General features: G+C 35.7%; 1 protein-coding gene across 2 annotated transcripts in view; it reads right to left on the minus strand.

Moving 5' to 3' along the window:
• Positions 1–4,050: 4,050 nt before the first annotated feature.
• The window catches only part of LOC121320950 (protocadherin-17-like), a 47,515-nt gene continuing 24,999 nt past the window's right edge, over positions 4,051–26,566 (minus strand). The window contains exon 5 of one of the 2 annotated variants that reach the window (XM_041259788.1): positions 4,051–7,658. In XM_041259788.1, coding sequence (XP_041115722.1) covers positions 6,994–7,658 — 665 coding nt within the window. In that variant the 3' untranslated portion in view covers positions 4,051–6,993. The remainder of the gene's footprint in view (positions 7,659–26,566) is intronic. The other variant, XM_041259786.1, reaches the window with a different exon arrangement.

Genomic DNA, 26,566 nt, shown 5'->3' on the forward strand with positions numbered 1-26,566 from the left:
AGTTTGGTATGTGGTACGTTTAATTACAGTATTTCCTTACTTTAACTGTAGGTGTCAAAGTTTTATTGAATTACATTAATTTAATGATTTGTATGCTGCTTAATGTGATAAATAGGTTACTAGCTATATATCATCAGAAGTACTGTGTATGTTAACGTTATTCTATACATTATTAAAGGCACAGTAATTGTTATTAATACCTGTTCGATTATCCATACAAATCGATTATGCAAACTAGTATCAGTCCCAATTAGTTCAGATAATTGACTGTCTACTGTCCTTTAATTTACCATTGCAATATGCATTTTTACGAAAATTTAAAAATGACTTTTAAATGTCTAAAAATACAAAAAATCTCTGAAATCGATATTCATCCCAGATGACACAACTGGACATGACATCAGCAACCTGAGCAGCTACTGTACGTAAAAGTCAGGGCTCAGGGGAACGCTAGAGTTAGAATAATTGGTGCATCTACTGACTTTTTTCAGGGTGCACCATGCTGGAAAGAATGAAGATGCTAATTCCAGGACTACAGACAAAATGTAAGCAACAATACTGAGCTTTGGGATAGATCACAGTTTCCCAAAGCAGGCCAAAAAAGTACTGAAAGTTAAAGTGATCTGGAAAGATAGAAAACGGCACGACAAAGTCCAGCAGATCTTACCGGGATTGTTACAACTTATATGGACGTGATACTGGCTCTTTAAGCTAATTATCTTATTCTCAGCTGTACAATTACAATATATGTTAAAAGCATTTCATAATGCCAGATGTGTGCAACACCTGTCAGTGTTCCCAATGGTGTTCATATAATCACAGGTATTTTACTCTGACACGTTCAAACTTGTCCCAACATTAAAAATTATTCTTAATAACTGCTAATAATAATTTATTATAATCTTTGTATGCAATAACACACTCCTATCTGTAGGGCCCTATTCACAAAACCTTAGGGAATGTTTTGCTAAAGCCTATTTTGATAAAGTAAGTTAGATGTCCTCTTCACAAAACCCTTTTAAGTGTTTTAGAAGGCTAATAAATATACCCCATTTTTTTTTAAAGCACAGATTAACCCAGGATAATGTTTATAAATGCTCTCCCAAAAATATTCCTTGTTAAATCAATATAATCTCCCCTTGCAGAAAACTATACTTTGCCACTTTAGGAAAGTACTGTATATTTACTGTAGATAGTTGTGGATCCCCAGCCAAAACTGACAACTTTTAATAGGGAAGCCACTGGGGACACCAAGATCAATATGAACCTCTAATCAAACCCCTGTTCAATGTAATATGCTGCCTAAATCCCACCTATTCACAATGCAAACAACTGCTAGATGCATATTTTAGGCAGCATCCATCATATTTACCCACCTACAACCAATAATATTAATTCTTACACCACTATAACACAAACAGACAGAATACAAAGATGGACATGACACAAATGGGAATAGTTTTGCAATCAATTTTACCTATTTAAAATGTTGAATCTAATTCAAACCATTTGAACTTGAAGCACTACAAAGTTTGTCAGAGAAAAAGTACATATTTATATTCATTATTACATAGATGTTTTGAAAGGCTTTGTGATAATAATCCCGGCTCGATTTAAGAAGCTGAATGCAGTAGCTTTATCAATGTTGTCCATATTCTTTACCATGCTATGCTGTTTTATTGTTATATATCATGGTTTTACCATGACATACAACAGTAAAACATTTATAAGGATGTAACATGGACTTGTTTACAGTGTGCAAACCATTTACTGTAAAACATCCATGTGCACAATATATTGTATATTATCACCACATGATGCAGACCTAGATAAATGTTGCTGCACTTCAAAAGAACATGTATGTAAAGCACTATCATTTAAGACCTGACTTCCAATGCAAACAGGATCATTGTACTAAAGGGTTCATATTTTGTAAGAATACCATTTATACTATTCCATTGAGAAATAAGTGATGCAAAGTTTACACTGAAGACAACTTGTTAAATGACCCCCTCCGCCATCAGTAGCTACATTATATTTCCATGTCTAGGGAAAATTCTGAAGGCTAAACGAGACTTTTATCAAACAAATGTATTACCATCACAGTATAACCAATATACCAGATCAGAATGGACCTGCTCATAATGTGGAGCTCTATTTTGAAGCTATGTTTGTTATTAGTGCTTAAAAGGCCCTTTGTTCTTCTCCACATAATTTGGAAAATACATGTTTTTGTTGGTGTTCTACAAAAAATGATGTTCCAGGGTAGCCTAACAGAGTTGCTAGATATTCATTCCAGAGAGGTTCTGTTTGGGCACAGTATTGCTGCCATTGAGTCATCTCTGCCATTATAAGCTGATATTCTACTCCCCATTGCCTATGGCATAACATTGTTTTCCATTGGAATTAATGGGAACACATCCATTCCATGGAAAGACTGGAAACCTTGTGACAGTATTACCACAGAAATGAATGATAATAACACTATTAGTTTTCTTATTACGAGTCCTCCATTCCACCCTTGCTTAGGTTTGACAAAGTCTGAGATTTATTGGGGAGAAGCATAAAGAGGTCAACTGATGTGGAAAAACATTTCCTTACCCAAGGCCACACACTGAGTCAGTGGAAGAATTGTGATTCACACACAGGATCTCAAGGCTCATGTTTCTCTTTTCCTCTGACCACCAGACAGACCCAAATAGTTTGCATACTGTACATTATTAACAAAGGCTAATCTGCATAGTTGAACACTGGTGGAGCCAGGAGTAGACAGCCTGTTTGCCAATAATAGGAAGATTATAGAAATGTCTTGCCTCTTATAAAACAGTCCCATAGTAAAAGCTCAGCAAAGTGTAATAAAGCACTGTGAAATCACAGTAAAGTGTAGGTAAGCATTGTGAAGTATGGTAAAGCACATTTTAAAACATGGCAAACCAGGGGAAACTATGGTAAATATCTCATATAAACATCAGAAAAACATAGTAAAAGTGCAGACGCGCTGTGGTAAACCTTTATAAGGGGATTGACAATCTATTGTTTCACAATGCATTTGCATTTAACTGAAAAAATACATTAAAGAAACAAAATAAGTAACTCACTGCTTTAAAGCAGCTGTCTCTCACAGTACAATTACCCCACTAAAATATAAGTTCAGTTTCATATAAGCCTTCAATACTTATTGTTCACTCTGGCCAAAGAAACAATAACTTCTGAAAGGCAAACAAACTTAGAGCTTTCATTAATATACTGTAGTATGGTACCAGGTGATTTTTCAAATGGAAATATTTTGCTGTTTCTTTCAAAATTGCACATGTCAGACCTGCAAAATGGAAGTATTTGACAAGTATGATTTATGATATTATTCATTAGTCATTTTAAAAAAAGGAGTTTTAAATTGTCATTTTTATGTACAGAAATATTCTGCTGTAAAATTATTGAAACTATGCATTTAAAATGAAACACACCCTTTCTGTAACAAAGTGCAGTGAGAGTGTTACAGGAGACTTATTAAGTTAACCATGGAATCTGGTTTGATGTTAAGAATGTAGGACAGATTGTTTCATCAGTAAGGAAGGATCTGTTGTGCTTGACTTGCATAACAGCATTTAATAGCTTATTTAGCATATATTAGCTTCAGGCAGGGATGTTTGTTTGGTGGGGGTCTGAACTAATAAGATAAATTCAGACTCGTCAGCCAAAACACAGGCGTTAAAGGCTGTACTATCATAGATAACTTCTCCATCTCCAACTTTATCACCAGTTGAGCGAGAGATGGCATATTGTGGTATCACCGGTGATATTAATGCCTCCTATAACATAACAGTACTTTCTGGTTCTATAGATTTTCATTACATTGGCCTGTTAAACAATAAGACTTTTACACTTCCCTGATGAGACATAAAAAGTCATGTCATTCTTTGGCAAGCTGCTAACTAGCTGTAACAACTACCATGCTACAAGTTGCATTTCAAAAGTAATTACTATCAGATTCCCAGTGGAAAGTAGTATATAACACGTCCCCAGTATTAATGAATGCAAGAGCAGGAGACACCACCATTAGTAATTGCTTTTTATTCATAGTCTTCATTTTCCAGATAAATCACATTAAACACAGCCTTTAGACAATAGCGGTTGAGATAATCCATACAATGTATGCCTCTTTGTTTTCACCATTTGCCTGGTGTAGCGTAGAGCCCTATGGGGTGACAAGGGCTGATAAATGTGGAACACCAACCCACAGACCAATAGGGACTGGAAGAGTCAAGACCCTAATCAGGTTTCATTCAATTACACTCCAAATCAACAAACCCTGATAGCTGAAATTCCCTTCTGACTAATGCACCGATTAATCCTGCCTGATGCCAAAAGAATGTAACTACACAATAATGACGAGGTGTATATTATTCTGGATTTCAAACTACTTGTTGACCTCAGCAACTTATACTCCATTAGACAACAAATGACTGAAAGTCAGCTACAATAAACCATGTCACATCTACCACTGGCAACCTCTCTCTTTTGTTCTGGAATTAAAATTGTTTTACAGAACAACCCACTGACTCCAAAGATGACTGTAGCTTGTGGCCAGGATAAATGGTAGGGTTAATGCCACTGTGTGAAGCACCTGTGAATTAGGTGAACTCATCTGGAAACATTATGGTTGATGTCTGCTGCAAATCCAAGCTAAAGAGCATGCAATGCCCAGAATGTTACACTTTTGTAGTTTTGTTTTATAGTCCTTCTACAGGATGTCAGATGTGCTAAATCTTTAAAATCATATTTATTAAGAAGCATCTCTGTTTTCTGAAGTTCACTGGCTAGACACTGACACATACTCTCTCTGTTGGAAAACCGATGCAAAATATCTGTTTTAAAAAAAGGTAAAAATAGAAACAATCCCGGCTCTAGGAGTTGAGAAAAACAAGGTTCTAAGCACTGCCCCTATAAAGAAGCAGCCTGTCCTTATTCTCTTAGTTCCTTGAACAGCCCCCTCTTCTGCTATCACCTCATGTTTCTAGGCTTGGTGAAACAGAATGAAACAGTATCACAGGGATGTCTGCTTATCATCAATAACTCCCTGCTTGAAGGATCTTGGACTCTGGACAGACTAAGCCAAGTTCTAAACCCTAAACTAGAACAGAATGGATCTACCGATGACTGGTCTCATCAGAATTTGGTTTCACCTGTCGCATAATTCTTCGTTCAAAAAAAGGTCTTTAAGAGCTCTTTTATTTTTTTTGTTTCAGCCATACTGTGAAGAACAAATCACTGTCTTATTAATAAATAGTGTTTATATAGATTTTACTTTGTTATGGTTATGTTTTTTAACCCCTTGTTATGTTTTTTAACCCCTGACAATGTTAATAGTGTCAGGAGAAAATGTCATGGTGTTGGGTTCACTATTCCTGATAATAATGATATTATTATAATGATATCATAAGTCTTCTAACTTCTTGTTCTGCTTGTACTGTTGTCATAATATTAATTGAAATCCCATATATTTCTATTTATTCTATCATGTTTGGTTAGTCTTGGAGGTTTCTGTATTGGAATTAACAATGTAATACGCACATGAAAACATTCTCATGATACATAAACTGCTCAAAATAAATGCTGTTTTGGTCCTAAATTATAAAACTGTACCGAACATGCAGTACATCAGGAGATGTGAAAGTCCTCAACTGACAGGAGCACCACAGTCCACTCTTAGAACACGGGTCAGCTGCTTGGAAGGCAGATAGCTATTCTACAGTAAAGCAACACTGCTGTAAAAATGGAAACGTTACAGATTTTATTTTAAAAAGAAAAAGACAACACACTGTAAAATTACAAATTTAGCTGCCTAAACAAATGACATGTGCTCCTATAAGGTTTTTGCTTTTTATTAGCTGGCGTGAAGCTTTGAACAGTTTATGTATTCTGTGGGTTTTTTTTGGACGAAACATTAAACAGTTAGACTTTGAGGGACTGCTCCCCAAACCCCAGAGACACAAGAGCAAATAAATGAACTGAAACTCATAGAGTTTGACAGCTACTAAGGCAACAGTTGCCAAATACAATATAAGCCCAAGTATATTGCAACACAACTATATATTAATTTAATAAAATACACACTATAGCTCTTATACACTTAACAATTTGGCTCATAATCACATAAATTGCAATAAATCAATAAAAATATGTAATTTGATGTAAACACATTAAATTTGATATATGTGCACATTAGATGATATTGTGTATAGTGGTAATGTGAAGGGACTTTTCCTTTTTTTCAGTGTCCTCTGCAGTTCATAAATACATAATTATTTCACAATTAACTGCACTTTAGAATTTTAAAGCTTTTTACAAAATTATAAATATATTTTTTTTAATGTTTGGACACTATTTCTTTTTTCACAGTACAAGAAAAATGTCCCAATATACAGGATTACAAGTGGCTTAAGGGAGCTGGGCATTACGATACATAACAGGTTCTGTAGTTCATGGAACATGAGGTGTTCACACAATGAAAAGGATGTGTTTTACTGCTTCACTGATTTGTAATGTTCTATGTGGCATATAAATATGCAGGGTACAGTTAACCACAAGTAACAACTCATGACAGGTGAAGGTCTATTTCATTTTGCCCCCCCCCCCCTCCCCCCTTATCACTATCTCGTATACACTTTAATATTAATGTAATGAAATCCACAATGCTATTTGTGTCCATCTTAACATACTGTGATTACTGCATCAAGTCCAATCTTTGTCAACCAAAGGGCTTTTTTTTTTTCACCGATTGTCAAAATATCACCTGTTGTCCATTTTTCGAAATGTGACTTTGTGAAAGATGATCTGTAGTTATTAATTGGTGGGCACTTGAAATGCTTGCTAGAGACCTGAAGCAGCATCTTCTGTCATTCCAGGAAAACAATCATCCTCAGGAAAAGTCCTTTCTGAATCAGCCTTCCTTTCTTACGAACACGCATTACAATTGCCAATGTGTCCTTTTTTTCACTTTCTCACCGATGTGGCTTCACTTCCGCGGCAGTCCTGTAAAAGCTTGTCGATTTCACGTACAACCTGTTCAGCATCCAAGGCCTCTCTGCCTAACTCTGGGTTGGCCTGGTCCAATTGCTCCAGCACACAGTCCATCTCACTGGAGTCTCGACTCACTCGAGAATGCACATCGCCAAGGACTTTAGCCATCGGATCTGATGGAGGGTATGGGGAGTCTTTCAGCTTATTATTGGTTGACAGGTAATGGGCGCTTGATTCTGCAAAGTTGCCAGGTTTCACTTCACAGCCTTCTATCAGTCCTCTTGTGGATGTGCATGCTGGGATACATGTCTTGCTGGGGCTGTTTGAAGCTGAGGGAATTTCTTGCAATAAGGGGCTCAGAGCACGCTTGGCTTTCAAGTAAGGTTTGACATTGGCAACAAGAATGGTGTGATCTCTTTTCTCTTTTCCGAAAGTGCAGAATGTTTTTTTTCCATTGGTGTTCACGGTTTCATAACTCTCAGTCTCGACGTTCACTTCAGCACCTGCTGGTACAAAGAGGTTTGTGCGATAATCTGCGTTCTCTGCCTGGTTAGCTGTGGGGAACTGTGGCATCCAGCACCTGTCAGAGTGTCCTAGTACTCGACACTCATCCGTGCAATTAACGCACTCTTCTTGCTCTGAAAAAACAAACAAACAGGTTGTCTCATTAGGGTTACTACCTTAGACACAAATCACAGAATCCATAATACTCTACGGTACATTTGTTGCTTGAGGGGTTTGCTTGACCCATTGTCTCCTGTAACTAAAAACAAAAACAGAATAATTATTATAAAAAAATATATAAAAAAACATGCTGTCATGAGAATTAGGGAGACCAGATGGCTGCTGTTGTGTTTTCCACGAGTATCATCAAGAGGCTGGTGTGTTGCATGACATTCATATTGCAAAAACATCAAAGCCAAAATTGGCAAAAGTGTGAAACTTTATGATATGTTGATGTAATTTAGGTAGTTGAAGCTCTCCCAATTCAAAATCACAATATACTACTGCCAAGTGCTTTCTACATTTCTGAACGTGTGTAATTATTCTACCCCTTTGTCTCAAATCATAAGAAACTATGAAGAAAGTGGCATATTTAATTCAATTACAATATGGGTTTGTTTAGAGGCACACACTTGTGTTCGGCTCATTGAGGCTCGCCCCTTGCTTGAGTTGGAAGGGGTGTTTATGACAAAAATCAAAAATCCTTAAATATGTGAATATCTATAAACAAAGCACAGACTACAGTAGGTGCTAGCTGTTCCTTTGACCAGGAAATGTATTCTGGATTAAAAAAGATCACTTGCCAATGATAAAGATAGTTATCCAGCAGAGAAATACACGTGTGCTCCAATAACTAAAAGTGTTTAGCAAGAAAAGGATTGCACAAATGCTAACTCTTTTAACTAACAATGTGGTTTAAAAAAAAAAAAAAAACAATATTCTCCCTTAATCTAGTAATTAAGGTGAAAAATACCCCGTTACCATGTTTCCTAAACACAACAACATGTACTTCACAGGTCCTGAATTTCTATCGTCCTTTGCAGGATCATAAAATATGAGAGCTATTCTGGCAACATTTCAAACTGGTACTTAGAACCTAACCTTATTAAGTTCCATGCATAAAATACCATGCAATGTACATTACTAGGAAAAGTTAACCAATCATAATTGAAAAGGAAGGAACAGTACTATAAAACTGAGTAAATAAAAATTGTCTAATGTATGCATTTGCTTGGCATTTATGCAGTGTTCTATAGGCTTTTAAGAAATTGTTTTTGTATAATATATTTTGTGGCCAACTTAGAGGTTAGTTTGTGATGATATCTGGTTCTGTTAAAGTACTGTTATAGTAATATAAGCCTCTTTGGTTAATCAGATGTCTGTAGCATAATGGGTGTAGTGGTACCCTTTCTGAAATGAACGATTTTTGTGGATGGTTGAAAGTCTGAAAGCTTTGCTCCTCTGAAAAAGATCTGAGACTCGTTTAAAATCCAAATGTCTTCTGAAGCATGCTTAGTGATGCATCACACTGTACAGAACGCATATGTTTGTTACGGCAGACCATGCAAGTACAGTATATAGACAAAAGTGCACATATAAATGTGGCAGACTGGTCCTGGGGTGCAGTATAAATGTGGCATTGTGACACTATACATACTCTCTTTCACTCTCACATACTGTACATATACAAGAATTTCATGTGAATTTATTAGTAATTTATTGGTAGCTGACCTTGAGATTCTCAGCTACTCGCTATGAATAAAGATCTGAAATATAATGTCAACAGTCTGAAGCTTCTTCATCTATTCTGTTCTATTGTTGTGTCACATCAGAGGAAGTAGGCTTTGAGTATTGATTATCATACATTATAAGCACCTCATCTGACTATTAGCCTGCATTTCTGAATGCATTCACCAGCTAACGGGGGAGATCGAACAAGTGCTGTAATAGAACAGCAACAACCATAAACATGCAATAAATCATCAGCAGTATGAATGAGAAATAATAAAAAATTTTCATAAAAAGAAAAACATGTTAGTCAATGCTATGCAGAATTAAAAGAAGGGGAGATGCCACATTTCTCCAGCTTCAGCAACTCATTTGTATTATTCCTTGTAGAAACCCTGATTCATTAGAGACAAACAAATGCAAGAGGCTGGCAAACTGTTCATAAGCAGCAAATCTATACACCGCAAATACCCAGACACCACCTAGTGAGTTCAAGCAAAAATAGAGACATAAAGGACAATACCTGCATTATAAGATCATTATAATTTGATAAATGCTTGGGGAATTTATGAGCTGAACAAGGTTTTATGAGTCATTCTTCCAATGAAGGTCCTCAGGATGTAATTGGTCCTCATGGCAACAAGAATGCTTGGGTGGAAACAGATACTGCTGCTATCCAAATGTCATCCCTTTAATCACTCATTTGATCCCTCGCAGCTCCTGTTTGGTGTACAAGAGTTAGCTGCCACCAGACAAACCACTTGGAAAATGGAGCTCTGGATACTTTGCCAGTGAATTTGAAACAGAAGGTCCTACTGGTTTTGTCAGGGCTGGTTTACACAGGACGTTACGCATTACAAATACAGGAGCACATTCTATCTGGGTCTGTAGGTGAGTAGCACTATAGTGCTGCACCATGTAAAGATGGAGATCTTTTTCAATTGACATTCAGAGGGGAACGAAAAGGAATCATTTGTGTTGTACTTTTCCTGGAAAAATCAAATCACAGAATACAAATAAGCATCATCTGCCTATGGAATACAATATTTTGGATACTCTATCATCGAGCTAGGATTTGTTTTTTCATTCATTGCAATTAGGGTCTGAAGGTGACACCTTTATCACTTAACTGCAAAACCCTGAAACAGACATGCTTTCAGAAAATGTATTAATAATAGCTCTTTTTTTAAATTAATTTTTTTATTTAGTCTTTGCCAATTATTTTTTGTTATTTTCTCCCACCCCTGCGCTGACTTGGGAATGGCAAAGACGAACACAAGCTGTCCTTCGAAGCGTGTGCTGTCAGCCGACTGCTTCTTCACAGCTACAGAGTCGGAGGACAACACATCTCTGGGCAGCTTACAGGAAAGCCCGCAGGCGCCCAGCAAGACTAGAGGGGTCGCTGGTGCGCGGTGAGCTGAGGACACCCTGGCCGAATGGAACAAAGGTGTAGAATCCTGAGGATGCAGATCACAGTCATCCACTCATTTCAAAATAACTCTTCTAATAGATAAAGTTCACAGTCAAGACAGGGCCCACATAAAACCATTTGTATACCCTGGCCATTAAAGCTTACATGATCTAATTACAATTACTTTAACACAGTACTCTTACAGTAGACAAATGGCTAAATGAAGGGCTCATGTACACGCCTAATGTACAGAGAGCTACATAATGTATTGTTGCCAAAACCTTTATTAACATCTTGACTTTCACTTGCCTTTTCAGACACAATATGCTAAATAAAGTATAGCACAAAGTCAATTCTGTCATCTTAATCGTTTGATTTATTATAGTGTGAGGGCAGCCAGGACAGGTTCCCATTAACTAGCCATTTGTAAAATGTTCCATCCTGGTGTACTGATAATGTATGGCTGAATAAAATAATAACAAAAAAACACTGTCTTCTGTCATTATATAACACACTCAACAAAGTTTAGTTTTTTCTGTTGATAGTAACAATGACCGGGTGTTCAAAGGTTATTTTGTGGCCCCCAGGTAGGTCACGTGTGATATAACCACACGACTGGGATGCTGATATCCTTAGTTACAAGCACATAACCATAGCTTCTGCCTGCCTGAGTCAAACTGTAATTACAATTACTGACATCGTCACAAAGCAGACAACACAAAGATTTTAATTTCCCTTTTTGAACAGAGGACTAATTTGTGCCTAATCGCCTTGCTTAACAAATGTTACAATCGTAACTATGTTGAGTATCTATTTAGGTACAGTAGATAATGGGCCAATATTATTGCAGTATGTATCCCATACTGCAATCGAAATCAAGAAACACTGCAACATATTTTCAGACGTTGGCCAGCATCACAACAGTTTGATTTACATGCGCCCAGAAGCGATTGCTGACTGGTGGGGCAAGTACTGTAAAAAAACTGCAGAGGAGTCAATCAATATACACAATAACCCTTACTCAAGAAGTGAGCAAGCTGTGTCGACCAGAACAATGGCGATTTCACCAACTTCCAAATAAAGTGGCCAAAACCTGTTTTGAATGGAGTGTGCTGCAACAACAAGATCAGGGTGGTATTTATGTTGTGAAACACTTTTTCGACGGTTCGTAACCATCTCATGTATCAGTAGCACATGCAGTGGACAGCTAAGTAAAGGCTAGACTCTTTTACCCTGGGGGCGGGGGGCAAAATTCCTGCAGTGGCTGGGTGGTTTATGATAGAAACTGTACTGAAACTGTGTGATGTCACAACACTAGAACAGCAAGAAAGGATGATGGACAGGATGGACTAAACAGTTTTCTCTTTTTATTGCTCCAGATTATGATTATTGGTTTCAAATAAGAACAATGTGCAAGCCCTGAAAAGAGTAGCTGTAAAATACAGCCTAGAAAGTGGGTACAGTTATCATAACAAGCAGGGCTGCATTAACTCCAAGTGAATTCACTGGCAGCTGGATTCAGCCCTGAGCACCTGTGACAAACTACAGCACACCTGCATGCCTCGGGGACAAGCTAGCAATGATCTGAATAAATCTCTCCGCAACACACCGGGACTCCTGCTGTATTTACAATGTGGTTTGCATAAGCACAGTGCTCTCATTATGAATTAATTCTGAGTATCTGTGTTTACTGTGGGTTTTTTTTTTTTTTTTGGAGGGGGTGGGGTTGCAAGCAGTCAGTAGTCATGGCAAACAATGTTGTAGCAGAAACAAGACAACAGAATGACATTGAACACATATAATAGGGTAATAAACACTGAAATATTCTGAAAATGTAAACTGGATTTTAAAAAATGCTTTTAAAGTATAGGCAGTTTCAACAGTGCTATTTTCCATGTTCACAGTCTCCTTTATCATTTCCCCTTATTTCTGTCAGTCGCCCGGCTGCTCAGTGACATGGAAACTCAGTGGGGTGATATGCAGAATTACAATGTGCTTACACTGGTAATGACACATGTCTTCTCTTGAAATAGTCCTTCAACCAAGAATATCTTATCTTTATTCAGAGGCCAGCCTAGGCCAGTATATTCATTTTAACATAAACAGAATTGTGGAAGCAAGCCTAATTGCATTATATATTCACATATTATCAACCTCATGCAGGTTGTTCTATGTTGTTACCACACCAGCTGGGGAAAATAATTAAATAAAAAATGTCTTTCATTTAAAAAATGTGTATTTTTAAACAGCAGGGGAGCCCTTTACTGTTAATAACTGGTTGTCTGTTCAAGCCAAACCAAGAAGATATTACAAATAAACAAATGAAGAAAAAAAAATCTTTTCATACAATAAAAAAGACATTTCATCGTAGTCATCAGTCATTATTTACATAAAGCCCTGTTGCTTTGACTGGGATATGGTATATACTATGCAGCCTTGACTATGCATAATTTAATTACTAGCCCCTTTCCTCTTTCAAAAGACTCACAGTACTCTACCTGGGTTTATATCCAAAGATGTCAATGGCCCATGATTAGTCAAGAAGGCTTTAAGACAGCATGACATTCATTTATACCCAGTGATTATATGAATAACCTTAAACTGAAACACAGGTACATTTATGGATTGCCAAAGGGCTTTCTTCCAGACTAAACAATAAGCAAATGCATCTCCGGTTTCTGTTGCCAGACTGCCAGCAAGCTGTTATCCAGCTACTCTTGAATTTCAGCGAGGATTCAGTTACAGGAAGACATGGCTGATTTCAGTTAAATATGTCTTTGTTTGTTATTGTTACACTACTTTGGAAACATTTATGAAGAAAATAAAGAAGGTAAATGACAGAAAAGGCTATTAATACAATAGCCAAGTTTCCTTAGCCAAATATAAAATGAGGATAAAAATCAGTTTACTACAGGTCAGTCCTGTAATGAGGTAAAATGCAATTATGTGTGTCCCGTGATAGCCTATTGTGCAGATGTAGCTAATCCCTGCACTAACATTACTCAGCAATGAATGTTGGCAAATGAGATTTATGGTCCCAAACGATGTGATTTAGAAGGAAAGGGTTAACAGTCACCAAGTCCAGTGATGGAGCCCTCCTATTGTATGCTAAGTCACTGACTTTACTGAGGCTGATTCTGTGCTTTCAACGAAGGTTTTCAACTAGATGGGGGCAGGAGGAAGATGAGCATGATTAAGTTAAACTGACTAGAGCAAAGAGCACTGGGTTTAGATTTTGAACCTGTAAATGATTCACTACTGCCCTCCACCTCTTTCCCTGAACTCAGACCAGCACAAGTACTATTTCCCAGCAGTGAAGCTTGGAAAGCAATTTTCCTATTACAGCAATCACTTTTCAAAGCTAATTTGCTCTATATTGCTGTCAAAGCTCTAATAAAAACAATAATACATTAAATCATCAATAAATAAATAAAAAAAAAAAAGATAATAAAAATGGTCCTGAACGTGCTTTGCAAAGCAAGAGTTATAAATGTGAAAAACAATACATATACTCGTCAGCAGTCCCCTCCATTTATCAGACTGTTCCATTCACAGCAATCACCACAGGGACGCTCCGTAAATGAGAAGGACACATTGCCAGGCTAGAATCTCAAGGAATAAAGGGTCTTTATATCCTCTTCATTTAGAGTGCAAATTAATCTGAAATAACGTCATGCAACTACAGGACAGTGTGATATATTTATATAAACATGATATACCGGTATAAATATATTACAATGATAAAATACCACTTTTTCAATCCTTAGTATGAATGTATTTAATGCTTAGCTTCCCCTTACACTCACTGCCATTTCGTGCCTAATTAGGTGATGAGGACAAGTTTGAGACCTCCAACATTGTTTCAGTTGTGACCTGAGAGGAATACAGCAGTGAAAGGCATAAGACGCTAGTGAATGAACCTCTTGTGTCAGCTGGCTCTCTAGTAAACAGATATCACTACCAGCAGTATAGGCTTCCAAAAATGTCTTTTAGGTTAGAACTGAGGCATGGAACGAACACAACAATGATTTAAACTAGGAAATATCTTTTTTTTAATCTTAGATTCATGGTTAAAGATGTTTAAGGAAGGTATATTGTTACTGATTATGTAGAAGAGTGGGCAAAAATGAGTGACACCTGAGGCCATATCTGCAAGTCAAGATAAGCATAGGCTAGCTGATTCCAGGCTACTATGTATGATATTTACCTAATACAGCAAATACCCTTCATGCGACATGGTTTAAATAACGTTAAAAATGATTTCTCATGAGGAGCTAGTCAGTTTTTTATGCCATGGTTCTCATTCTCTTTTATTAGATTTGATTTCTAGCTAATACACTCTCAAGCAATGCAAGTGGTATAATGTAATTTCAATTTCTAATGGCCACTAACAGTTCTAGAACTACTTGAAATATCAGCTATCACAGTTATGTAATTGTGCAGCAAAGTCTACTGTCAATGTATTAATGAATACAGATAATTAAATATAGTTTACACAATTCCAAAGTTCACTTCCCTGGACATGCTGAAAAAAAAAAAAACGAAAAAAAAAAAAAAATTACTCAGACCAGGTGCATGTTTTACCTGGATAACAGCTATGAAAAGAAGCAGGTGAAAACAGCAAGAAGAAATTTCCATTCAAGCTAGAGGCTGTAATAAGCACAAAGGGTATCAGGTCTCTGCTTTTTTCCTGCCTCACCACACATGGGTTTAGATTTGCTCCCTCAGGCATTGGGTGACTTTCTTTACAGAAATGGATTACTTACTCTACTTATACACTGCAACATTTACTGCAGAGTATAGTATTATGGTAAAAGAATAGTAAAGGAGAAACATACATGTTCATATTACAAAATGAGAAACAACAACTGGAAAGGCTGAAGAGAACACACGAAATCACTACATTGTTGAGTCCTAGTCTGTCCAAAGATGTGCTATTTCATGTAAAAAATGCCCCTTCTTATTTTTAAGCTTTACTTAACATTACAAGAGCTAGATAATATATATATATATATATATATATATATATATATATATATATATATATATATATATATATATATACAGTGCCTTGCAAAATTATTCAGACCCCTGACCAATTCTCTCATATTACTGAATTACAAATGGTACATTGAAATGAAATTTCGTTCTGTTAGATTTTTTTTTTTTAAACACTTAAACTCAAAATCAATTATTGTAAGGTGACATTGGTTTTATGTTGGGAAATATTTTTAAGAAAAATACAAAACTGAAATATCTTGCTTGCAGCCTCTCAAATGTATTGGCTCTTTCCATAACTAAAAATAATGAAATGCCCATGGCTTTAGTGCAAATTCCAAAAGCCACTGAACATTTACCTGAAGCAACAGGCTAATAAAAGGCTCAAATAACCCGAAGCAATGGTATAGTGCAAGAAATAGATTTTCTGAACAAGCAGCCCAGATAGACAGGTCTGAGTGGTGAATATCTACTGCCTCTGTTAGCATGTCAAAGGACAAGTCAGCACTGTAAAGACAGCATGCCTTTCATAGTTTCTAAAACAAGTCCATCTGGTTAAAAAAACACTCTGAGCAATTTTGGTGGAGTAGGGTTTTATGTCACATCTCTATTTATTTGAATGGAGATGAAAATATGCTGCATTTAAATGTATAAGAAGTTCTAGAGAATTATAAAACACATGTATTCATTGGCAGATACAGCCCCACAATGTGTGTTCTGATTAACTATGCAGTTTTTTTTATAACAAACTTGCTGACTAGAAGGCAAAAATATCAAAGGAAACATCTCTGAAAATCAATGCATTTTTTTTTGTTTGCTTGTTTTGCTTTTTTCCCAGAAAGATACCAGTGAATCATTTTAAAGGATCTAGTTATAGTACTGCACATCCCCTACTATTGCATTTCAGTTTAGCTTATTTTTTTCAGTCTTTTAACTAACTCCAATTACTAAACTGTATGGAAAAAAAAAACACAGACATGAAGAGGTTTACAGTATCTTGCCTGCCAATTTCCCTAACAGAGTAACCATCTTTTAATGCTGTAATGAGCGCTATCCTCAGACTGTATATCAGTTTAGTTATATAAAGAACCTTTGCTCTTTTGGCAATGGTCTATGAACCTGGAGTCGTTAAAGGATGTTGTCTTACCTAACAGCAGTTTTACTTTCTACAATATCTTCGGTCCAGATCTCACACGGTGGAAGGATAAAAAACTTGCTCAAAGGCTTGTTTGCTATGACCACGCCTGCCCTGTTCATGACATAAACTCTATGTAATTGCCATTTAAAACTAAAATATGCATATGGACCCATCTGCTGTCAGTGATTTTTTAAATGTAAATGATGCACAAAATACATTTGACAATCTAACTATCAACACATAAATGTGTGTCAGCCCCCCAAATGAACATGGCTTTGTGGTGGTAAGCACCCTTATCTTAAAATAATATACAAGGGATTTTTACATTGCAAATACATATACAGGTGTTATAGAATCCTATGTATTTTCAGTGTAACACTGATTCATATTAACATTGCAGCCAAACTCTGTTATTTAACATTTCATAAAGATGATTTAGCTCATGCAATATCACATTGTAATTTGATTAATGTGAATACAGACTGCAGCGACTCTGTCATTGCAAAGTGTCACCGTTGTTTGTTATTATAGTACACTGAATTTCATGGAGTGAAATTACAAAATGCAGTTTCACCTTTAGGGTGATTTATGGGGTATTTCTATACAACAGACCTCATAATGAAACAAGAGGATCAGCTCTATAGAATACAAGACAGATGACAACAGGAAAAAGCTCAAGCAAAGAAACAAAAGGAACGTACAAATCTATGGAGCATATTTTTTAAATAAATACTGTAACTAGGATGTTAACATGTTGCTGCTAAGGTATTTAGCTCAGAATCTCTGCGTTTCAATTTGGCTTTGTACACAAGATTATTATTTGAGGATCTCCAAGTAAGAATTTGGCTATTTAATTTTTTTGATCTTCACACACCACTATGAAAACAATTGCTTACTCAACAGCGGAATCTAAATTCCATTCCATGCTCCAGCCCACAGGCTGGGGATTCACTTTTGAAAGCTGACTCATTGGCACATTGGGTTAATTGAGCGTTACAGAGAGAACACAAAACCCTGCCTTTCACCACTTCATAAAGTTAAGGCATATCTCTGTACTGTATTTGTAAATATTATTTTTTAGACTTGTGGCTTATGTACCAGGCTTATTAAATATTTTGTAACTGCAGAAAAACACAAGCACTCATTTTAATTCCAAATTTAATATCCATCGCTCCCTATTTGTAACCACCTCTAGCGCACATTAGGGTTTATTGTCTAGACAATGCCATTTTACATACAGTTTCATAACCATTATTGAATTAAACCAGCTTATTAAGACATCAGATGTGATTATCATTACAAATTATTATATCAAGTTTACTGGAATTAAATCTGCACATCTTTCCACTGACATATTTTGCTGCAGGCCATAAACTAAAGGAACCTGTTTAACATTTATCAACAACTGCAAGAAACAAACACTTCTTAAACGTATCATTGTGCTTTATTACTTTCTGACAAAACTAAATCTGAAGAGGCCTTTTTTTTTTAGAGAAAAAATATATTCAAACTATTATTTATACTAAACCTGCAAGACTATGGTCAAATATTAGTAGGCTTACATAAGTAAGTAAAGGATTACTGAACCTTGATTATGATAAACAACTATCAAATGGGATGCTCACTTATTGGATGACCTACAAAGGCATATATTAAGTTATATATGATATATATATATATATATATATATATATATATATATATATATATATATATATATATATATATATATATATATATATATATATATATATATATATTATTATTATTATTTTTTTTATTATTATTATTATTATTATTATTATTATTATTATTATTTCAAAAAAGCACTACCATGCCAACAGTGCCTTTATGCTCGGGACAGTCCTGATTTCCTAGAAAATGTCCCACGTCTTGATACATAGGAAGAAAGTCACAATATTTATCCTTGGAAATTCTTCACAGCTCTAGGGTGTCCGCTCTCGCGCCCATACTGTTTTTTTTTCTCTCTCTCTCTCGTTAGTGGCTGCTGACCCTTGTGCACTGCATGGCCGGGATTATTTTCACATGATGAGATCATGACTGTGTCATATCCAGTCTACTGGAGAAGCATGTTCTTTCTCACTGCTGCTGCAATATGATTTGTGTAGGATTATGAGTAAAATGTGGAAGCCAGTGGAACGCGATGAACTCGAGTTAGCTACACCCATCATTTTCATACAGCATTCACAGTGATTGAAGGTTCTGAGATGATTAGAAAGTAAGTTTGCCACATTAATGGTATGGTGCTTGGTGTGATAAACTCTAATCACCATGTATATGAAATTAGCCCTGCCTGTCGGGTCCAGCGAATAAAAATGGCATCTATCAAATCAACACAAAAAAAAAAGTACTTGTTTAACAGTGACTGGAGTACAAAGATATTCACTTATTGTGAGCAGTTTGAAAGTTACTGAGACTGCTGCATTATATCTATTTTTACTATCGTGATGGCTAAGTGGCATTTGTTTAGTGGAGGGGGGTAAGTCTATTACTTATATGATAATGCGTGTTTGGGTGTATGAGTGTTTTTATGCGTATAACCCAACACCCCCACCCCCACCCCACCCGGGGGACGATTGTCCAACTGAACAGTTTCCAAATGTTGGCAAGTATTCATTACTTTAAGTAGAAGCTGCTGCTATTAAGCAGATTTTAAAACTCTCTTTTAAAGCCTGGCAAATCTGTTGTTAATCAGTCTCATGAACAGCCCTGCTCGTATGTGCATAAACAATTTCATAAACCAGTGTGAGTCAATTGAACTTCCTATACCCATACCACAAAGTTAAACCTGTAGTTTTGGACTATATAGTTGTCAAAAGTAGTGCTTTATATGAAATAAACTAAACAGTGGCAGTAATCAGTCTACCACTGATGGCGACACAGTAATTGTGTTTGTGTGAGCCTTGGGGGAAATCTGACAATTCAGTATTGTCATAAAAACTGTTAAAAAATAGCAATATTAGGCAAGATTAATAAAAGTAAAGAGCTGGAATGTCAAGTCTGTCTTTGAAATATGATTTTTCTATTTTAAATGCCACAAAAGAACATTTGTTCAGGTGTTGTTAAAAAAAAAAAAAAGCTTTTACACCAAAATCAAATTCTCTGGCTTTTCTTTTGAAACAGCTGGATTCAAGTCCCAACCCACTCATCGAGATAATTGTTTTGAAGTGAGAGATGAAGATGTCACGTAAATTGAGATCTTGTGGAGTCACCAAACACCCAATTTCAAAACCACCTTGAAACTGCCGCTAAGTTTGTTAGAGACTCAAATGTTGTGAGGTTGGCAAATGTACCTTAGTAGGGTGCACAACTGAAATCGACAGGGAGTAAAAAAAGTAAAGACAACTGAAAACCATAATAAGATGAAGAACTGACCTACAGCTAGACAGAACGTTAAACAATGCCCAAACACCTGTTCTCAATGTACAGAATAAATGTATTTATAGTATATTCTCAATGGAGGTGTCAAGGCTGAATACAGCAGATCCTACTGTATATTAATAGTTTTGTGTAAACGTCTTTGTTAGCAGTGCTGCAATGGCCTAATCTAGACCTAATTAATAAAATGCAATTCGTTTAGTTTTCATTGAGCTGCTCAGTGGTGTTAAGGGCTAAGTTTCATTTCAGGTTCTGGTCTGCTTGGTACTGCTGTAGTGTTTTCTATTCTTTAATTGAGCAGGATTACATTCCTCAGCAGGACAGATGGCCAGTCTATCTAACTACTGAATACTATAATAGATGAGCCTCTTGACCAAATCATGCTCTTGCAAGACTACAGATCTCTGGCCGTTATGTTCTAGTTCAAAATCATGCTGCTGAATTAATGATTTTGATGTTTTATTGCTTAGATTGCATAGAAGGTAAATAGGTAAGGAAGAAATATATTATATTTGAATGTCCCCAAGTACTCTAAATCAGACTTCTGCACTTTTATATCTCACTGCAATAAGAGAAGAATACGAGAAACTCCTGCCTTTCATTATGGAGCATGGAGGTTTTACATAAGTGATACACAGAAGTGTTATGATCTTCATTAATTGCTACTTTTTTATTAATGCCTGCGTGCTTTCAAATAAGCTTGTAGCAGTACCTGACAACACTAATCACGCAGTAATGAGCCTTGCAAAAAAAAAAAAAAAAAAAGTGAAAACAAATCAAGCTTTTGTGAACATTTCTGATTTTCTCTTTCACACATCTCTTTCCTCACAGCTGCCTTTTTTTTTTCTACGGCCACTGCTGAAACTGTAATTGCACAGAGATCCAGCATAAAAGCCAGGATAAGCTCTTAGTAAGGAAACATACTTTTGTTCGACACATCTGAGAGAAAATGCTTGCCTTTTCCCTTTAGCTTCAAATTAATTTGCCTCTAAAAAGAAACAGATGGAAAATCTGAAGCATGGTGTGGGGTACTTTTTTTCTAATTAGCCTGGAGTTACTTTCTGACAGTGTTACATCCCTTTAAGACATTAAATCTGACTGCTTTATTAAGACATGTATATGTAAGCTATTTGTGCTTAATTTCCTTAACATCCCTGTTACTAGCTGGAGGCTATAGTACAATAAATTGAAATTGTCTTGTTTCAGAGCTTCCTGCTTCCTGGAATTTCAAGTATCTCTTGCAACAAAATCGTTATTCCTGCTCAGGAAGATTCCCTTTTATCAGCCTACACCTCAACTCTGCTTCCATAACACTGAGCCACATCTCTATACAAACGTGTAATTGCGGCATCAGATTGCAGTATTGTGGCGTGTTAAGTCAGAAAACATGCATCTTCCGTCAAATAAAGCAGGGCCTGTTTTGACTATCAAGTCACATAGAAGTGATTTTGTCAACCTTCCCGTCTATGGTTTCATTCAGAAGTCATTGTAGCTCAGATTGTTGGTAAAAGCTGGGGGAGGGAAAATTCAAGAGCTGACATCCTTTAGTTCATTTCTATTCTCATACTTGCATATATTTTCACACATTGAAAGCAGTATGCCTTCTTCTGGCAACATATGTAGGATTTCTTATTCCCGCACTCCAGAAATCTTCTTTGAAAAACACACTGCATCTCATTCTCATGTAAATATGTTATGTATCTTCAAATGAACACAACTCTGGAGGCCACCGCGGCAAGACTTCACTTCTATAAAGGATAATGTTTTTTGTGAGTGAGAGAGCAGGGGTATCGCTGAGCTTGGCACAGTGTTTTGTTAGGGGCAAAAGGAAATCTGCATTTTCAAAAACCTGTCAGACTAAACTATAATTTCATATATTTTTGTATGTGAATACTTTCCCTCGCAAGACAATCTATCTCTGCAACAGATGGGCAGAATGGAAAATCAACTAAAGTTTAGAATAATCCCCTTTTAAACTTCAGCAAGAATGTGTTGTGCTCTTCAACCGATGAGCATGAGAAAGGGCAGAATTCAAACCTTGTTAGCTTACCCTTCTTAGGGAGGGAGATCCACAGGTTACCTGGTACCTTTTTTGTTTATCATAAGCCAAATTACAGATGAATAAATAAAGTGGCTAATACACAATTTTGCTGGCCGAGGAGCTGGAATGTAAAGGCATGCTGTAGTTATTAATCATTTTCACACTAGACCTGTCTGTAGAGCAAACGTGTCAGCCCTGTTCTGAAGCACTCCATAGAGAATTCATGGGGATGTTAGACTTTCTTGTGCTGCTACATACTCTTTGAGTGTACAGTTAGTTGTTGAGCATTCATGTGTGTCTGCGAAATTGCAATGCAGCAAGCGAACCAGGCTGTGTATATATATATATATATATATATATATATATATATATATATATATATATATATATATATATATATATATTCATAGATATATATATATATATATATATTATATAATATATATATAATGGTCAACATATATAATCTTGCTAACAGGGTGTATAATGGTAACATCTTATTTTCTAATCTAACAGTAACCCAATATACAGTATATTTACCAGGGTAGTCAGTTCTGGACACAACACGCATAGCAAACAGTTTTTTAAAAACTACAATTTAGATTACAAAGGCATTGTACTGCATGGGAACACACAAACAATTCTATCTTTTGTAAATGATTCTGTTTAGTTTTCTTGAAGTCTCTTTTCTTTATACACAAGGGTAATCTGTTGTTGTTTAATGGAAATAATCCCACGATGTCACAATAGAATCATTATTGCTGGTCCCGATTTCATGTAAAACAACACGTTACATATTTGAGCTCTGAAGATACTGAAACATAAAAAAGAAAGCTTCTGAGATTTTTAATAGAGTGTACTATAAATTTACAAAGACTACCAATTAAGTATCCTGATTAAACTAAATATTACATTTTTGCTCTATGATTTTACACTGAAGAACTAATGGATCATCTTCTGTAATCAGTATTCTTTACAGCTAACTAATGAACTAATGAAGCATAGCACAATTAGACACTTTAACAATGCCTTAAAGTAAAATGTTAAACTCAAACGTCTGATGCATTGCCTTGAGGATAGATACACAAACTTAATTACTCACACGTATATATCCGTATCCCAGCTGTGATGCATTGAATTAGTTTTTGCAGTTTTACACTGATAAATGATAATCAGGGAGTATATTTGTAGTTATTGTCTATATTGATAACTATGCAATAATGGTGGAGCTTTTTTTATTTTTTTTAGCAGTTTTTCAAAATACTGTACTGCATACCTCAGCATGAAGTATAGTAGCAAAGATAACTTAGATCACTCAGAATACGACATTTTTAACTGGTTGCAGGCAGTTTTGGATCGTTTCACTTTCTCAACTCCTGAGATGAATTGCACTTCTTTAATGAACCCATTTCTGTTTAATATCAGTTTTACTGTACAAACCTTTGTTCGGCACTACGAATTTTAAGGATATCATAATGCTATTTTCAAAGGCTTAAGAGGCCTCGGTTAGCTGCTTACTTCTATAACTTTTCTGCTGGAGAGAAGAATGGCTACTTCAAACAAAATAAACCTATTACAATGAAGCATGTAGTTCAACTCCGGCCTGTGGATGCTGCTCAACTATGGCAATGCAGAGACGCACTAGAATGATTGAAATGAGTTACCATTTTAAATAGGTTCCTTTTTCATGGGATAACTCAGACCTATATCAATATTTTTCAAGGTAAATCAGACCTCAATATCCAAACTGTACAATATGCTAAAAAACAAAACGAAACTGAATACAATGAAATGAAAGCTGCATGGGCAATTTCATTAGATATTTCTCTTAATAAAAAGTGTATCTCCTCTGTACATTATTGAGACAGTGCTCAGTAAGACTGAAAAATTAAATATAACACATCACAATGGATTTCAGGTATTTTTAAATAAATCTACAACAACCTTGAAGTTACAGTTACAAGTATGATTTCAATAAAGTTCCATAAGAGCCAAGTGCAATATTGTGTGTGTTACTGTATTCTGTAACACATACACAATAACAAATGGTTACTAGTGTGAATATCTTTGAATGAAATCTAGTCAATATGAATTGTGTGCTTTTATTTCAGTTTCTTTTTTAGACATAGCATTACTACGACACAAGGGCCAAGTGAAGTCCCTGAATTCACCTTTCATTCAACATTCAGTCAGAAAAGAAAGCTGCACAAAAACACTCTTTTGGAAATGAGACTTTTCGCCTCAATGTGATTTTTCAGGTCAAATTAAAAAAAAAAAAAAAAAAAAAAAAAAAAAGCCTCTTCACGTCCATGAATTCACATGCAACGACTGCTTTTTGAGGGGAAACTAATTTAAAAACACAAGGCCTGCTTATGATTTTTTTTTTAATCTATTGCCCAAGTACATTACACTGAGAAACAGTGTATGAGCTTAAATGAGAATGTCTAAAGTGATTAAACCCCATTATTATAGAAGTGCAAAAATCATTAGAATGGATAAAATCACTGAAATGGTGCCGCAATGTGTTACAAACTCGTTTATCAAACACTACAGGACTTCTGTGCAGAGATCTTTTATCACCCATTTAATTACACTAAGCACACAAGACAGGTAAAACAATGAAAAAATATGAGTTACTTAAAACCACAATTATTAGTAGCACTGTGTTTAAACACTATGGTACATGTATCTGTGACGGCATCTCAGCATGCTTAACTGTGCTTTTCCACCAGTATGAAAAACAATATTGGTCGCCTTCAAAAATTCAAAGAACAACATAAGCATCAATACATAATGCCCTTTATAAATCTGAGAACAGGGCATGTTAAATTAAAGGTTGCCCAACACTGTCCACCACTCAGATACCTGCAATATAATAAAGGCTCTAATGTAGCTGTTTGCAGTTGCACAACCCTATTCGAGAGCTACCTCAGAGACAGCAAAGCAAGCTCATTCAAACTAACCCTGTTAATAGTGTTCAATACTGTGTGAAGTGCCCCTTGGTAATCTCAACAACCATGGGAGAAAGGGTTCCAAAAAAACTGATTATACTTGTATACACATAATAACTTCATCAGTCACTCAAATGGCTCTCTTTATTACCTTAATGTGCTTTATATAATTACAACAGAGAAGGGTCATAAAACAAGGTTATATCCCTTAAAGAAACACTCCTGTGACTCTGTGATCAAAGGGAAGATGTGTGGGCAGTTTTGTGTTAATCTTAATTTACTTCAATAAGGTCCGGCCATTAGTAATTTATCTATCTACATAGAAACGTTTTTCAAGAAATCAATCTAAGCCTTTACCTCGAGGTTGCATTGATACGTTTCTGTATGTAACTCAGGCAGTATTATTTGTCTGCAAATTAACATTCTCTTCAAATCCAATCTTTTGTCTTTTTGCAGTTTCGCTATTTTGCTGACAAAACCTGCTTTGACGAATACGTGCAATAAATGTGTAACTAGTTTGTCTTGGCACTTTTTTCTTTCTTTTTTTTTTTTTTTTTAATAACAAAGCCACAACAGTCAAGTCTATTTATATCCCTGATTCACTTCAGAACTTGATTTTTCCAAGATAAAGCTTATTATTTTTCAATTACATTTAACCACAGAAATGCATTTGTCAATAAATCATGAAATTTGTTTATAGCATTTGGAAGTTTCAGGTGATGATTTGTTGCATTTCTGTCAATAAATGTATTGGTAAAAGCACAACATTTGTTAATCCTTCAATTTCTCCTTACTCCATTTGTTTCTATTTCTGCTGACTGTAAATCAATCTAATGTTGTTGTAATATATTTAATTGTGTTTTCGAAAAAGCTGAAATGCAGCAAAATGTTATCCAAAAGAAAAGACAAAGTGAAGTGCTATATCTCTTTTTACCGGCTTGCTTCTTGTGCGGTCATTAATCGTGCTCGCCTGTATTTTGGCATATCAGTTAAATGACTTCCATAGTTGTATGTATATTGCATAATATGGTTTCATTTAAAAAGAAAAGATTTGTACGTATATACAGCAGTAATAAATATATTGGCATTATTAAAGAGCCTGCTGTTTAGCATTAGGAGAATGGTCTGTATCAATTTGTGTACTAAGAAAAATGTGTGTTTTGGAAAACAATACTATGTTTAAAAACCTTTTTTAGAATACAAATTGTTTGTCTTATTATATTTGTTTCGTTGAACAACAAAGCAGTCAAAAATGTTTGTGCCACATATAGACTGTCTGAAATCAATATACAATATGTAAAATATACAGGCATTTGACAAGGCTTTTTATGGTTTTATCCTAGTGATATTTACTTTTCTAATGAGCTTTTACATGA

This window comes from Polyodon spathula, chromosome 9 (assembly GCF_017654505.1).
Source record: "Polyodon spathula isolate WHYD16114869_AA chromosome 9, ASM1765450v1, whole genome shotgun sequence".
Taxonomy (NCBI): Eukaryota; Metazoa; Chordata; class Actinopteri; order Acipenseriformes; family Polyodontidae; genus Polyodon; species Polyodon spathula.